Source organism: Macaca mulatta, chromosome 5 (assembly GCF_049350105.2).
Source record: "Macaca mulatta isolate MMU2019108-1 chromosome 5, T2T-MMU8v2.0, whole genome shotgun sequence".
Lineage (NCBI taxonomy): Eukaryota > Metazoa > Chordata > Mammalia > Primates > Cercopithecidae > Macaca > Macaca mulatta.
This window is the reverse complement of record NC_133410.1, coordinates 63,320,625-63,337,110: the sequence shown is the minus strand read 5'-3', so window position 1 is coordinate 63,337,110 and position 16,486 is coordinate 63,320,625. Positions and strand designations below refer to the sequence as shown.

Genomic DNA, 16,486 nt, shown 5'->3' with positions numbered 1-16,486 from the left:
AATCTAGACCTTTGATCGACCTGGGTGCTCTCCTTGTGTTCTTAATAATTTTTTTTTCTTCAAATCCCAACTCAAGGATGATCTCCTCTTTTAAGCTTTTCCTGTCCTTTGTCCCCAACAAAATTCACCACACTCTTTCTCACACCTGTGAATACTCCTATATTTGCACGTACTTGTTGATCTTGTGTTTCTCCTCCTACGTAGTGTTCCCATTCCTAGCAGAGTATCAGAGTAACAAACATTGATTATATAGATAAATCAAACAGTTAGAGAGAAGCTTCGAAAAAATGTATCATCTCAGTTAATTTTCCATTAATAGACACTCTATAGGTTTACTTTTTTGTTTTTTAAAGATCAAATCCCAAATCCTGGTGCAACACAGGCTCATCATTGATATGGTCTCAGAAATTGATAAACAGACTCCCGCCTCCCTCTGTGGCATATCTCAAAAATTCCAGGTGAAGCCCAAGGCTTCATGGTAAAATGTTAAGTAGCACTTAACTGTTCTTCTTGTAAAAGAAATCTCAGTTGGTTCCCTGTGTTTTGTTTAGGTAATAGTATCATTTTCCCTGTTTAATATAAAGCAAGCCATTCACCATTTGGCCGTATTTATTGAAACGTAAAATGTACATATCCTTTGATACATTACTTCTAAGAATAACACCTACAAAAACACTCCCACATGTGTGAAAAAAAAGGTTCTATAAGAATGGTGCTTGTGACACCTTTGTAATTACAAAATAAAATGGAAATGGATTAAATGTCCATCAAAAAGAAATGTGATATGATATAATGTTGTGTACCCATTAAATAAAATAAGCCTGTATGTACTAACACACAAAGTTGTCCATTATTTGTTAAGGAAACATAAGTTCCAGAGCAATCTACATAATAGACTTCATTTTTTAACTATGCACAGAACCCTATATTTTGATGTTTGATTTATGTGTTCATACTTACATGATAAAACACGTACATCTGAGAAATCATTTGGGAAGAAGAGGGAGGTGAAGAAGCATTTAAATTATTTTATTGTCTGCATCTTTTTTTAATTACATAAGGTATGTCTCCCTGAAACACCTTCTATTCAAATGGTAGACATTGGGTAATATCATGTCTGCAGCTAATAACCCACCTAATGAAGTGTTGGGAAATGAAGAAAACCAAATGATTTAACAGACAGCTAAATCCTGATTGGTCTCTCAGTTTCCAGTCTCCTGGAACTGAGTTTAAATTTCTTCTACAAACACATACATCATTGAAGGGTAAAATTTTTCACCAGAGTAAACTTGAGAAATCAACTGGACCTTAAGTATTATACATTTTGCTTCCTGGACACAAAGGTAACATTAATTGACCATGTTTCAAGTAGAACATTCGTTTTTAAAGTATCATTTTCTCTTAAAAGGAAAAAAATACAGTGGAAGAGTAACACTGTTTTATTATTGTAGGCAGCAATTTGAAACATGAAGACTATGATTCTACTGTTTTGCCTTCTAGGATCAACTCAGTCATTACCAGTAAGTATGTTATGTTTGTTTTATATGCCAACCAGCTTCAACAGCATCTCTAGTTGCAGACCTACCTCTCTCCTGCCCTCCATCAAAACTGCTCTGTTTTGTGACTCATTCCCTGACAGTGTCCAGTGTTTATTTTGCAAGGCAGAAAATGACAAGCTAATAAGTTGTTGGTACATATTTCAATGTACTTGTATTTTTTAAATGCATCCACTCCATCGTGGTAAAAGGTCAATTATTTTGGCAGAGCAATAGGCTAGAAATTAGGAGACAAATGAATGCCTTAAGTGGATGATTATTTTATTTTCCAAAAAGAAATTTTTTCTTGGCAACTAGTTATTTGCTCATGAGTATAAATTCTAAAAAAAGACCACGAAAACATATGATACCAAAGGCATATGATTAAAATGATCAAAATTTTTGACTTAGAACATTTCATCATAAATAGTATTCACATATAACAGGAAAAAATAAAAAAGCACTAGAACTCCAACATTTGCTCCATTATTTTGTACACATAGAGAAGAATGGTTTGGATCTCTAGGTGGACTTCTCTTTGACTGTTCAAGATGGTTCAAGACCATTAAGAAAAAAATTACAATATACTTGCTATAAAATAACACAATAAAAGAAAGCATACTTAGTTGGGCCTCAAGCTTACTCAAAACTTCGGCATCCATTCATACAATCAAGAAATATTTATTAAAAACTTTATATATGCCAGACATTGTGCTAGGCGCTGAAGAAACAATAGTGAGAAGGAAAAAAAAGGCATGATCCTTCATGGTGTTCACAAGGATTGTAGACATTAATCAATTTTTTTATTTTTTTAACTTTTTTATTTTTACCAGTATCTCTTGCCAATTTTTTATTTTTTACTCAAATGATTTTTAAAGAAATGTTAAATTATAAATAATAACTGTGATGAGTTATGTGAAGGAAATGAACAGGGTAGGATTACACGGGGGAAGGATGAAACAAGATACAGTAGCCAACCTCCTTCTTACTTTATCCCAAATATATACGTGTGTGTGTGCGTGTGTGTGTGTGTGTGTGTCCCCGTTGAAAGAAGTTGTCTGTAAAAGTTTAATTTCCTAAACAAGGTAAAGTATGAAGTTAATTTTTTATAGAACAAATGGTTCTTTCACTTCGCCAAATACAGTTACCAAAAGATTCTTCAAAATCCAGTTTCTTTAGTATATTTAAATTACCACATAATTGGTGAAAACTCAAAATAAGCAAAACTTTCCAGGAGCGCAACTCTCACGTGAAGTGGGCTGGGGTGGAGCAGGCCTGCTGTGTAGGCTACGGCAAATTGCTAATAGACAATGAGAGCAGCTAGAGAGTCAGTGGGGCAGGGCAGCAGGGAGGCGACACTGAAACATCTCTTTGGTATAGAAACAATACCAAATGAAACATCAGGACACATAGACAAGGTATTTTTTACTATTTGTAAATGAATTTACTGAGTTAGCATAAAGTTATAAAGAGTGAATCCATTTGCAAAGGTGGACACATACAACAGCCTAGCAATTATTTTCAGTAGATCAAAAGTTTGAGGAAAAGTATCAGATGGAAAATATAATGTTAGAAAAAACAAATATAAGACAAATCAAAGTCACAGAAAGTGAAGGCCCTAGAAGAAAACAAGATTTTATTCCTCCAACAAATACTTGTTGAGTGCTTACTATATACCAGACATGGATTTATCTTCTTGAGATAGATCACTGAATAAACCACAGTGTTGCCACCCTTGTGAAGTCTATATTTTAGCAAGGAAACAAATGATAAATGGTGAGCAGTCTAAATCAGTAGGTCACATGACAGGATAGGAGGTGGTGGGCACTACAGAAAAAAGACCCCAGAGCAGGGTGAGATGGAGCAGGCTGGTGGTGCACAGTGGAGAAGGGGCAGGCTGCATATTCAGGACAGCAGTCAGGTTTGGCCTCAATAAAGAAGCAGGTGAGAGAGTGAAGCTAATGTCTAGGGAAAGAACATTCCAGACAGAGGGAACAGGTGGAGGCGAAATTCTGAAGCAGGAATGGACTTTACCTGTCCCAGAAACAGCAAAAAGGCTGGATGGCCAGAGCAGAGTGAGGGAAAGGAAATGAGGTGGGAAAGATCAGAGAGCTACTGGGGGCCCGGATCATGAAGACCCTGTAGACCACTGTGGGGTCTCTGGCTTTTACTCTGAGTGAAATTGACAGTCGTTGGCCAGGCACGGTGGCTCACGCCTGTAATCCCAACACTTTGGGAGGCCAAGGTGGGCAAATAACTTGAGGTCAGAAGTTCAAGACCAGCCTGACCAATATGGTGAAACCCCATCTCTACGAAAAATACAAAAATGAGCTGGATGTGGTGGTGTGCACTGGTAATCCCAGCTACTCAGGAGGCTGAGGCAGGAGAATCATTTGAACCCAGGAGGTGGAGGTTACAGTGAGCTGAGATCACGCCACTGCACTCCAGCCTGGATGACAGAACAAGACTCCATCTCAAAAAAAAAAAAAAAGCAAAGAAAGAAAAGAAAAAAAAATGGTAGTCATTGCAGGGACTGAGCAGAGGAGCAACAAGATTAGACTATCATTTTCACAGGGTCACTCTGGCTGCTATGCTAACAATAGATTGTGGGAGATGAAAAGACTTACTTATGAAATATATACATAATCTTAAAGCTGAAAGGGACCTCCTAGAACAGGTAATACCATCCTCTCCTTTTTTTTCTTTCTTTTTTTTTTTTTTTTTTTTTTTTTTTTTTTGAGACATAGTCTCGCTCTGTAACCTCCTGCTCCTGGGTTCAAGCGATTCTCCTGCCTCAACCTCCCAAGCAGCTTTTTGTATTTTTAGTAAAGACAGGGTTTCACCATGTTAGCCAGGCTGGTCCTAAACTCCTAATCTCAAGTGATCCTCCTGCCTTGGCCTTCCAAAGTGCTGGGATTACAGGTGTAAGCCTCGGTGCCCAGCCCCAACCTCGCCTCATCACTAAGGGGAAACTCCAATGTGAAACCAGAACTGCTCCAGAGTAACCTTAGATGACTCAAGGTCTGCTGCAGAGCCAGAGGACCCCACCCCTGTGCCTTCCAGGATGCCTCCAGGAGCAAAAGCAGATTTGGTCAACCTGCCAAAAGAGAAGCATTTTTATTTGGAGACTAAGAGCACTTACAGGGATCTACCACTGGCTCTGCTGCTCACTATGTCACCTTGGGCAGTTTACCATAAGCATCAGTTGCCTCATCTATTAGACAAAATAATGTAACTAGACCAAATGTGTAGGAGGAATATTTTCATATCTAAAATTCAGTGATTTTTAATACACTAATAAAATATCCAGGCCAGAAAGAAAACTGAACTTCTGTTACAAGAGTGATGTGGCAGGCATGGCAAAAGTGGGAAGCTTCATGAAAAGGTAGTAAGAATGACGGCAGCTTACCTCAAGCCCTGAGGAAAAGCAAATGTGCACAGAGCTAATGTACAGATTATATATTCATGTCCTGGCAAAAGATAAAGGCAGGTACAAAAAAAGAAATGGGAGCCAGGAACCACCACAAGATATCCCAGGTGCTCAGGTGCATCCCAGCCCCTGTGCGCCCACACCATCCCACCCCTCCTGGGCTGGCATTTTTCCACTCTACAATTACATTTTTCCACTCTACAATTACCATGCACATAATGTTTCAGGGAATTAAACTCCTCTAAAATACTCAAAGCCTTAATATAGACATTTTTGCATTGGGGGCAACCTGGATATAAATGGATACAAAATCTTAAACACATTCCTGCCTCATCAAATATGTATTTGTTTTCACAAAAGCAGCTCAAACCTGCTTTGGGACTCCCTCCCACAAAACTGGCTCCGGATCAGGGAACACTACCAAACCAACAGCAGTCAAATCAGGTAAGAGTCCTACAATAGGGAACGTGTACAAACCAGTAAAGAAAACACATTAAGACTGGTAGGTTTCAAATCAAAATTTACATGAAGACTGTACAAGACTGAACGAGAGAGAGAGGCTTTTCATTTGGGAGTGGGGAAAAGAACTGATATAATTTTCTGAAAAATTTGCACAGGAAAAGTAAAGCACTGTAATTCTTGTTCCTTTTATCTAAATAATAATTTGGTTTAGCAGTGAAATCTAGTCAACTTTGAAAAGGAATAACTATGTCTATTTGCAAAGCTTGGTCATCTATGGCCTTGAGGTACCATGGCATTATCATATGCAGTATTTGCTAGCAATAGCAGGGAATCAGAGGTGATCTATAAAAAATAACTGCAGACTTCCTCCTGGTTTTGTAAAGTTTCATTGTTGTTGACGTGTTGATGTGTTGCTATTTAATCTGTTTCTTCAAAGCGTAAATACTTTTGAAAACTGCAATATCTTTCGGCAACTACGCTCCCTCCCACTTCAACTCTTCCTCTACCATGAAGGACCATGGCTTACCTACTTCTACATTTTGTGAAGTAGTACAATCAGATAACACTAGAGTCTAAAGTCTTCTCCTTAGTCAACAGAACACTCAAGTCAAGAACCATTCCCCCCTCTTAAGGAGACTGAATCTTATACAATTTGGGAACCCTCTTTCAGAAAAAGAATACAAAATTAGATATGTAAAATTAAGTACTGAAATAAATATTTATAATTGGATAAGAAATAAGAGTAAATCACAAATTTTCTGAAGCTGATAAGTACCGTAAGCTTGAAACATAGCTAGGGGACCTCCCAGGGCCACAAACAGGGCAATGCTACTAAAAGGCCCCGAGGCTTCATCTTTATTTACTTTCATGATAAATCCACTTCTGACAGGAGTGTCAATTACATGAGGTTATCCATCACTGACAGAGTTAAGGGAAGCAGGCAACCTCTTGTCTCACACATCACTTTTAATCCCCTGCAGGTCTTTCCTTCTTTAAGTCTGATACCATTAACACAGATGCTCACACTGGGGCCAGATCTGCATCTGGTAAGTGATCTTTTATATCATTTTAATACCCATTGTGAAATAAATATAATGCCTAATGTTATGGTGGGGGGAGCATGGATATGGATGTGTATATCCACAAATGAAAACACACACATACGTATCCACCTAGATAAGTTGAAAGAGAGGAGAGAAGAGTCCAAGAGAGTTGGACATCATTAAGTTTTTCTTAGCAAGAGAGTCTCTAAACAAATGGATCTAATTCTTTCCTTCCCCAGTTTCTCTATCCTCTTCTCCTCCTCTCTCAATTCCTCCACCATACCTTCCTTAATGCCCCTACAGCATCCCCACATCCACATAAACACTATCACTGCTATTATCACCCCCAATGACAGGAGCAAACTGAAAGAGATAGAAAAATCTTCAGTGTCTTCTTATAGAGTATCTGTACAGATCTTCAGTCTTCTCACAGAATATCTGTATAATCTGTTTGGGAGGAAAAATAAGTTTCTTTCCTGACTTAAAGTGGACTTTTTAGTGGTCAAATTTAAATATAGTTCATGTTCCAGACAAAATATGTATTCTGAACCTCATAATTTTCACGCATAACCTAGAGGAGTTAATTTCTTAATCGTAAAACAGCTATCAGAAAATTTTCAGGAACAATTACTCTTGTAGCCAAAAAGGGAAAGCAAGGATACAAATAAATCAACTAAGTAATTCTCAAACAGAAGAGGTTAAATGCCAAAGGAAAACTTAACAGGGGAAAAATTAGCAATAGCCCCTGTGGTTGTACTAGCAGACTAAATAAGTCTTTAAATTTCATCTTTGTGTCTAAGTATACATGCAATAGAATACTATGTATTTATATAGCAAATCCTTCCTTCAAATATATTTTACGTTTAGTAAAAACATTTTAGTTTCCTAAATATCCAAACTGGAAAAAAAAAAATACAATGAAAGTCTTCTTCCTTGCCCTACAGTTAAATCCTGCTGCAGGAATGACACCTGGTACCCAGGCCCACCCATTGACCCTGGGAGTGTTGAATTTACCACAGCAACTGCAACCACATGTAAGTTGAACAGCTGGACTTTAGTTTCAACATTAAAGAGCATTTTCTCTCAGGTGAAAGCCTACAGTAGAAACAGAATTTTTTAAAGCTTCTTGAAAATTTTGCCCAGATTATTAGCTGACGAATGTTCTACTGAATATAGAACAGTATTTGACAATCTGGTTCTTAATGAAAATTCATGAAAACTTACCCAGAGAACTGCCCATGCTACACCACAACCTCTCTAGAATATAATTTTAATGGAAAACAGGAAACCTTGAAAAGTTGGGGAAGATTGAAAAGTGAAAAATATATGGGGGGAAGTTGAGAGATCCTAGGATTTTTTCTAGCATATTGTTTTCTCTTGAAGACTTTCTGGGTGACCAAGATCATCTCAAAGAAAAATTAAGAGGTGGATAAAGTTTATCTTCAGCAAATCTAATTGTCCCACTTTTGTGTCCTTTTTTTTATTCCCCCTTGAAAGTCCCCAAGGACTTTTCAGTATTTACCATTTACCACCTCCCACTATCACTTGCTTTCAAAAAAAAAAAACCCTGAAAATCCTCTTACACTAAGATATAAACTTAAGGCATCACCTGTTTTTGAAGTGCTTGCATTTTAACATTGAACAAATTCCAAATTTTTACCTTCTTGAAACTTTTCTAAATAGCGTAATAGGCTCCAGAGGGGCTGGGTGCAGTGGCCCATGCTGTAATCCCAGCACTTTGGAAGGCCAAGGCAGTAGGATCACTTGAACCCAGGCATTTGAGACCAGCCAGGACAACATAGTGAGACTTATCTCTACAAAAAGTAAAATAAAATAAATAGCTGGGCGTGGTGGGGCACATCTATAGTCCCAGTTACTCGGGAGGCTGAGGTGGGAGGATTGCTTGAGCAAAGGCGGTCAAGGTTGCAGTGAGCAACGACTGTGTCACTGCACTCCATCCTGGGTGATGGAGGGGAATTCTGTCTCAAAAAAAAAAGAAAAAGAAAAGAATGCCTCTGGAGGAAAATACATTAATCCTTTCACAGCAAGACTAAGTTGTTTGTAGATAACTTATTCTCCCCAACATGTGGCCTCAGTCCCCACTATTCAACATAATGGTCTAATTTTTTGAAGAAGCATTTATTATTGTGTAAGCAATATATGTTAATTATAAAGAATTTAGAAAATTCAAATTTTCTAAAATTTACATATAAGCAAAAACTAAAATAAAATACACTTGGAATCTCATTAGCCATAATCAAACACCGTCAACATTCTAGAGTATGTCCTTCCAGTCTTTTTTCTATACGTATATTTTTAAAGACAATGTTTTTGCTATATTTAATGTTTTGTAACATGCTTTTTTCCACAAATATATTTTGAACAGCTTTCATGTTTTAAAATATTCACTTACAATGTTGTTTTTAATGACCTCTTAGTATTCCATGGTATACTAAATTACTTATTATGAAAATTTGGGGATTTTTCCAAAGTCTTTGCTTCTATAAACAACGCTACAGTAAGCATCCTTGTGACTAAGTCTATGAGTATTCCAGTGACTATTTCCTTGGACCAACTCTTAGGAATAGAATTTCTGGGGCCAAAGACACAAAAAGTATCTTGATAATAAAAATTTGGATCATAAAAGTGACCCTCTGAAAAAGATTTAAGATGCAAACAAAAAGAGACTCTCTGTAACAGATGATCATAGTATAATCTACATACCGATTGCCTACCTTGAAGGTAGACTTAATACATCTTCACGTTCCCCAGAGAGTATCCTCCTAAATCAAGGCATTAGTGGAGCCTGGAGATGCTACAAAAGTTTCAGTACAGAGAGTTTCACTTTGTACACTCTCTATGCAATATTATAAATCAATCCCCATTTGCTGTCGGAATTCTTCAATGTCTCTAGGCCATGCTACCACCAAGGGTTCCCATACCTGACCTTCCCCTGGGCAGCTCTAGTCCCTCCTACCCTGCCTTTCCCTGTGCAGAGTGGCTTATTATCTCTGCCACAACCCGGACACCTACTGGTGGCTTGCATTTATCAAAGAAAGTTGAACCATGTTGGTGAACTCTAGAACCACACGATTTCTGGTGAAATGTCAGCTCTACACTTACTACTTACATGATGTTGGCCAAGTTACTTAACCACTCTGTGGCTCAATTTGCTCAAAATTTAAAATGGGCATTACAATAGAACCTTCCTCTACAGCTATTGCAAAGATCAAGTAGTAAATATATGGAAAACACTCAAAACAATGCCTACCGCATAGTAAATATGCGATGTGTTAGCTATTACAATTTCAAATAATTTCTCTACCGACAACTAAGAAAAAAGTCTCCTTTATCATAATATTGGCAAACAATTAGATTACCTTTCATTACAGTTTTTACGTAGACATCTATGCTTTCCTCTTTTTATCTTTTTGTTCTTTCCATTCCAACTTCCCATTAAAGAAGAAATTCCATTTCATCTTCTCTTAAATCCAAAATGTACCAACCACTTTCCCATTGCCAACGTGAAGGCTAGCTGGGTTTTTTGTTCCTGTTCTGTTGCCCCTTTTTTGTCAGTAGACAAGCACCTGATTGTGAGTAAGCCTTTTTCATAAATGTATGTAATTTTTCTTTATTGACATTCCATAGTTCCATAATTCCTGCACCAACTGTCTTGGGAAACAATAGTTAAGAGTCTATTTCATAAGACTTTCAAATCTTCTGGTTTGGTAATTATGAAATTAAGAGTCCCATTTTGATGACTTTCCTGACACTTTGAATTTTCTATAGAAATAAGAATAAATTTTTAAAACCTTAGCTTTCTTTGACAAACTTCAGGCCAGTTCTCAGAGTAGCAGAGAGTACTGGAGCATGCCAACACCTCACTCAAATCTTTTTCATCTTTTTATAACTAAATTTATAATATTTAGTTATCAGTGACCCTTGAATTATTTCTTGCCTAGTTCTAAGAGCTATGCCAATGTCAGGGGTTACTGAGCAATATTCCCTATAATTGCCTTATTTTAACAGCAAAATGTCCAAGCAACTATTGCAAGACTAAATATCTATGCCTCAAGAAATCTCACATTTGAAAATACCCATCACATGTTTTAATGTGTCTTCCGAGATGCCATATGAATGAAATCTGTAAATTTTAATATTATTGTTACTTGAAATAATTTTCAGTTTGGAGATATCTTGAGACCAATTGTTTTTTTCATTCATCCAGTTTACTAACTTCTATCTTCTCAATGTGCTACCTTGAACTGGTTTCTAAATCTCTCTGGGACTGATCTTCTTTTTACAAATTGGAAAAGTTCCAAACTCCCATCCAGATCTATGAATTTATATCTATGATAATAGATAATACATTAGTAACAAATATCTGTTTAACAGATACTGTATCCTTTTAAGAAGTTATCAATGGCTGGGCCCAGTGGCTCACACCTGTAATCCCAGAGCTTTGGGAGGCTGAGGCAGGCGGATCATGAGGTCAGGAGTTCAAGACCAGCCTGGCCAACATGGTGAAATGCGGTCTCTAGTAAAAATACAAAAAATTAGCCAGGCATGGTGGCAGGCACCTGTAATCCCAGCTACTCAGGAGGCTGAGGTATCGCTTGAACCCAGGATGCGGAGGTTGCAGTGAGCCGAGACCATACCACTGCACTCCAGCCTGGGCAATAGAGTGAGACTCTATCTAAAAAAAAAAAAAAAAAAAAAAAAGTATCAATATTTATACCATGTTCCAGAACTTTTGAATGAATTTTTCTCTAATTTTTTCAGATGTTACCAATTTTTGTCACACAACTTGGAGCCCAGGTAAAATTATGCTTAATATTGTCTTGATTTTAAATCACCTTGGTGTGAAATGTTTATTCTTACCTCAATTCACTAGATAGTTGTGAGGTTTTCAATGTACTTTGCACTGTATGGACACTGATAATCACAAGAGCTTGCTTTCTGCATAAGTTTTCTTCAATGAACATCCACTTAATGATAGAAAAATATATAATTTTTGAATGGAGATGATGTCGTATTACTCAAAGAGTGAATGTTAGCAGTCTCCCATCATATACTGACTTGAGTTTTGTAATATAGATCATAAGGCAGTTTAACATTTTATTGGAAATGCAAAATCTCTATAACCTTTGAAAGTATTTTAAGTTTCCCAGTCATGTTGTACATATATTACTACAAATATATTAAAATGTGTCTAACAGTTTGTGTTCATCTTTTTGCTTTTAGGGCACTATCCTAAGCTCAGAGGAGTTGGTAAAAAAAAAAAAAATTTAATACTATTTCAAATTATTTTCACTTCTATCACAATGTTTTCTGTCCTCATATAGTCTCTCTTGAGCATAAATCCTGAATATGGTGTGTACTACAATGAATTGAACATTTTTATAGTTCCTTACATTAGATTATCCTCTCTTTGTTTGGGGATTTTATCATACTTCTCCAGCTATTTTTCTATTAATTTGACTTAGCTTTCATTTCAATTTATTGCTATCAGATTCAGTTCTATCCAGAAAGGCAATGCACATTTTTTAACTTCATAAGGATTGCAATCTAGGATTATAAACTATTGAAATGTATACAAATGTAGAATAATATAAATATTAACTTTTTACAGGAAAGATTAAATTCCTTGACTTGGATTTTTAATTTTTATGGAACAATATATCTTTTTCCAGCATCAGATAGTGATGAACTCTTTCTACACACATAAATAATTGGAGGGCTGTACCTAAATAAAGTTAATATCACCACTGCTAGACACTTCAATGCATTCCTCCATAGGTTCTTTTCTAGGGAAAACAACTTGAATTAACATGATATCTAAACATGACAACGGTACAGAATTGAGGCAATATTTGGAAACAGTTATTCAACAGCTTTTCTATTATGGAAAATGTAGATATTTTCTATATTGTCCCTAAATAATCATCAAGTAATGGGGCTAGTGTCTGTTTTGCCAACACTGATACATGAACATCCATATCCAGCTACTGAGGTTCTTCTATAACCAGGACTTTAGCAGATCCTTTACATATGTTGCCTTCAACCTTCCCCAAAGCACAAAGCAGATATTTTTGACCCAGCTTTACAGATAAAGAAACTGAGGTTAAAAGTTTAAGTAATTTACGCCTCAAAGGCAACAATGACAAGAAAAGAGTGGATCCAGATCCAATGCCATTTTTTAATCTACTACACTAATGGTTTTTCAAACATTTTTAATACAAATCACAATAGCAACTACATTTTTCATGCAGCTTCACACACACACACACACACACACACACACACGTTAATGAAACAGCATTCACCTTTACTATATAGAATGCACTACTAGTCTACTGCCTGTTTTATTATTTAATGATGACTGCCACTCACCTTTTTCACTTCAAAACTGTGGATATCACAACCCTCAGTTTGAAAACGTCTATACTCTGCTCCTGTCATCTAGCGTAAGTCTAATTCTGGTTTCAATATCTCTTAAATGTAACACAGTGTTTCCCAAACTTCATTCCTTGCCCAGCGAATCAGGATGGCATCAAAAACTGGTTAAAAAGGCAGATTGCTAGGTCCTGCTCCAGACCTGCTCGATCAGGATCTCTCTAAAAATAAAAAACTCCAATAGACAGGAATTATCTATCTATCCTCAAGGAATACACAATAGCCGAACTGCCAGAATAAATGTTTCTGACTGAATATTCCAATGCCTTTGAAAAATACATCAAAAAAAACTTGAAGGGATGAAAGTCATCAGGATTAATCTACTTGAATCGATTTTTCCATTAATTTTTAATCTCATATTTTTTTGGAAAAAAAAATGTTACGAGCAAAAGAAAGATTACATGTTAGGTTTAATTACAGAGATAAAGCCCATCATAATTGTATGGATTTTTCTGCCTTAATTCTACCTCCAGATTCAGCTGATAATAAAAAAATTGTTGTTCCTTTTCCCAGGACTGGCTTGATTCTGGCTTTCCGTTTCTGAGGGAAATGGAGCATAGCAAAGAGTCCCGGTATTGAATCAGACTAGACTGGAGCGAGGGAGTATTTACCCTGAGGAATGCCAGGTCTTTGCTGTCTTCTCTGACTTTACTCTCTCCATCTTTCCATTGCTACCAAACTTGCTCCCCTTAAAAAAGAAAAGGCTTTAACATGTGTTGCTTTTAACTTTGTTTTCTGTTTGCCTCCCTCATTCCAGCCACAAATCTTCACGAGCCTCATCATCCATTCCTTGTTCCCGGGAGGCATCCTGCCCACCAGTCAGGCAGGGGCTAATCCAGATGTCCAGGATGGAAGCCTTCCAGCAGGACAAGCAGGTGTAAATCCTGCCATCCAGGGAACCCCAGCCGGCCGCCTCCCAACTCCCAGTGGCACAGATGATGATTTTGCAGTGACCACCCCTGCAGGCATCCAAAGGAGCACACATGCCACCGAGGAAACCACCACAGAATAACCAAATGGTAAATTCTCCTAGCTTGGAACATACTTCTTGGCTATAAAAGTCATCTGCAGAATGGAAAAGAGGAGTTCTTTGTCTTGCCTTGACAAATGCAGGTCTTAGTAAGATTAGGAAGCCCCTTTACTCACTCACAGTTGACTCCAGCAACGAGGGAGTATTTTTACTCAGCCACCAATCCTCTGGTATTAACACTGAAGGAAGAATGTGTGTGAGTGTTTTCGGTTGTTTTGAGACAGGGTGCTGCTCTGTTGCCCAGGCTGGAGTGCAGTGGTGTGATCTTGGCTCACTGCAACCCCCGTCTCCCAGGTTCAAGCGATTCTCATGCCTCAGCCTCCAAGCAGCTAGGATTACAGGTGCACACCACCACACCTGGCTAATTTTTGTATTTTTAGCAGAGACAGGGTTTCACCATGTTGGCCAGGCTGGTCTCGAACTCCTCACCTCAAGTGACCCACTCGCCTCGGCCACCCAAAGTGCTGGGATTATAGGCGTGAGCCACCGTGCCTGACCATACTGGCTAATTTTTGTATTATTTGTAAAAACGGGGCTTTGCCATGTTGCCCAGGCTGGTCTAGAACTCCTGGCCTCAAGCAATCTGCCCACCTCGGCCTCCCAAAGTGCTGGGATTGCAGGCATGAGCCACCATGCCTGGCCTGAAAGATTTTTAATTGTTGGCATAACACATGTTCCATTTTGGGTCAGAACTGAAAATATTTGGAAGCAGACTGTGTTCTTCGCCCCAATACACACACACACGCATAGAGGCCTATTGCAGACACACTTCAGTTCATCATGACCCTGTCTCCACTCACTGACGGAGCCTCAGAACCTTCCTACTGTAATACTGCAAGCAGCCACTAGTGATAGCTACCAGAGCAGATAAACCCATAAACCCATCTGCCGTTCTTAGATGGAACTTAAGAAATGTAACAAAAATAAGCTTTTCTTGCACCAACAAGCAAAGTTAATTGTTTAACATGTGAAAATGTCTAGAACCAAATATCCTTAGAGATAACTAAAGAATGATTTGATATGGATGCTCCTAATTCTGGAAAAGAAACTTTGATCTCAAGTAAAAAATATTTAAGTTCAGTATACTTTTTACCTACATTTAAAAGGTGTTTTATTTTCTTCCAGGAATTCAGTAAGCTGTTTCAAATTTTTTCAACTAAGCTGCCTTGAATTTGGTGACACATGTGAATCTTTATCATTGATTATATTATGGAATAGATTGAGACACACTGAGTAGTCTTAGAAGAAATTAATTCTTAATTTACCTGAAAATATTCTTGAAATTTCAGAAAATATATTCTATGTAGAGAATCCCAACTTTTTAAAACAATAATTAAATGGATAAATTTGTCTTTGAAATATAACATTATGCTGCCTGGATGATATGCATATTAAAACATATTTGGAAAACTGACTCTTTTTCTTCTTTGGAGATGAAAGAAAGTTGGCCCTTACAGAAACTACATTTCCTCAGGACACTAACATGATACTCCAGGTCTAGAACTTTCTTTGGAAGTAGGAAGCACAGCAGTCAAGAAGAGGACACCCAGCAATGTGAAGACAAATTCTGGTCTCTTCACAGCTACCTCATCATTCGCTTTCTTATAAAAGTCACAAATTTAATTTTTAATAAGCAGAGTACTTTTCAACATCTAAAACATACAGTACAAAAAAAGACTTATAAATCATAGAATTCTGCCTATCCTCAAGTGCTTATATTCAGAACTCATGATAATGGCACTTAATGTTTAATTTCGGTATGCCTGAGTGCGAAAAAAGACTGAAAAAAGTAATCATAATCACTAAAACAAACCAAGGTGATACTCTTGCTCCATTCACCTAAAAGGTAGAAATTAACCTGATTTAAACTTATAACAGACCATTGCAGTTCATCTATAGTGAGGGAGATTAATACAAACTGCAGTAGAGCCCCCAAAAAAGAAAGGTATGGATAGGGTTAATAACATTTCTCGCTATATACGGCTCAACTCCATCAGTACGCAACAAATGTAAATATGCACCATGCAAGATATTCCATGTTTAGTGTGTCCGGTGGTTATAGATTTGCTAGTGGTTAATGATTTATTAGCCACCTTGTTTCAGATATGCAGAAGCTGAATAACTTACTTATAGACTGTCAAGGTCCATGACCAAATAAGAGTAAATTAGATTCAAACTTCCAAAAATATTTTGCCACTTGTGATAATAATTAAAAGTGCTATTAAAGGACTTCCTGGATAACCATCTATCAAAAAAATATTCTTTCAGTTACTCAGGAGGCTAAAGCAGGAAGATCTCTTGAGGCCAGGAGTTTAAAACTAGCTTGGACACAATAGGAAGACCATATGTCTAAAAAAGTTTGAGAAGTTCTCTGGTATGCACCTGTAGTCCCAGCTACTTGAGAGCCTGAGGCAAGAGGATCATTTGAGCCCATGAGTTCAAGGCAGCAAAGAGCTATGATCACACCACTACACTCCAGCCTGGGCAACAGAGCAAGACTCTGTCTTTAAAATAACTAATTGATTAATTT

General features: G+C 37.4%; 1 protein-coding gene across 2 annotated transcripts; it reads left to right on the top strand.

Annotated features, from left to right (window-relative positions):
* Positions 1-1,466: 1,466 nt before the first annotated feature.
* On the top strand, positions 1,467-13,938 carry AMTN (amelotin). Of its 2 annotated transcripts, none has more exons than XM_015138550.3 (7): positions 1,467-1,520; positions 5,329-5,409; positions 6,408-6,473; positions 7,415-7,504; positions 11,253-11,288; positions 11,715-11,741; positions 13,684-13,938. In XM_015138550.3, the coding sequence occupies exons 1-7, from the start codon at positions 1,467-1,469 to the stop codon at positions 13,936-13,938; spliced, it is 609 nt and encodes a 202-aa protein (XP_014994036.1). The 2 variants fall into 2 exon arrangements, with proteins under 2 accessions (XP_014994036.1, XP_014994034.1); XM_015138548.3 differs by having other exon boundaries at positions 5,326-5,409.
* The last annotated feature ends 2,548 nt before the right edge of the window (positions 13,939-16,486 follow it).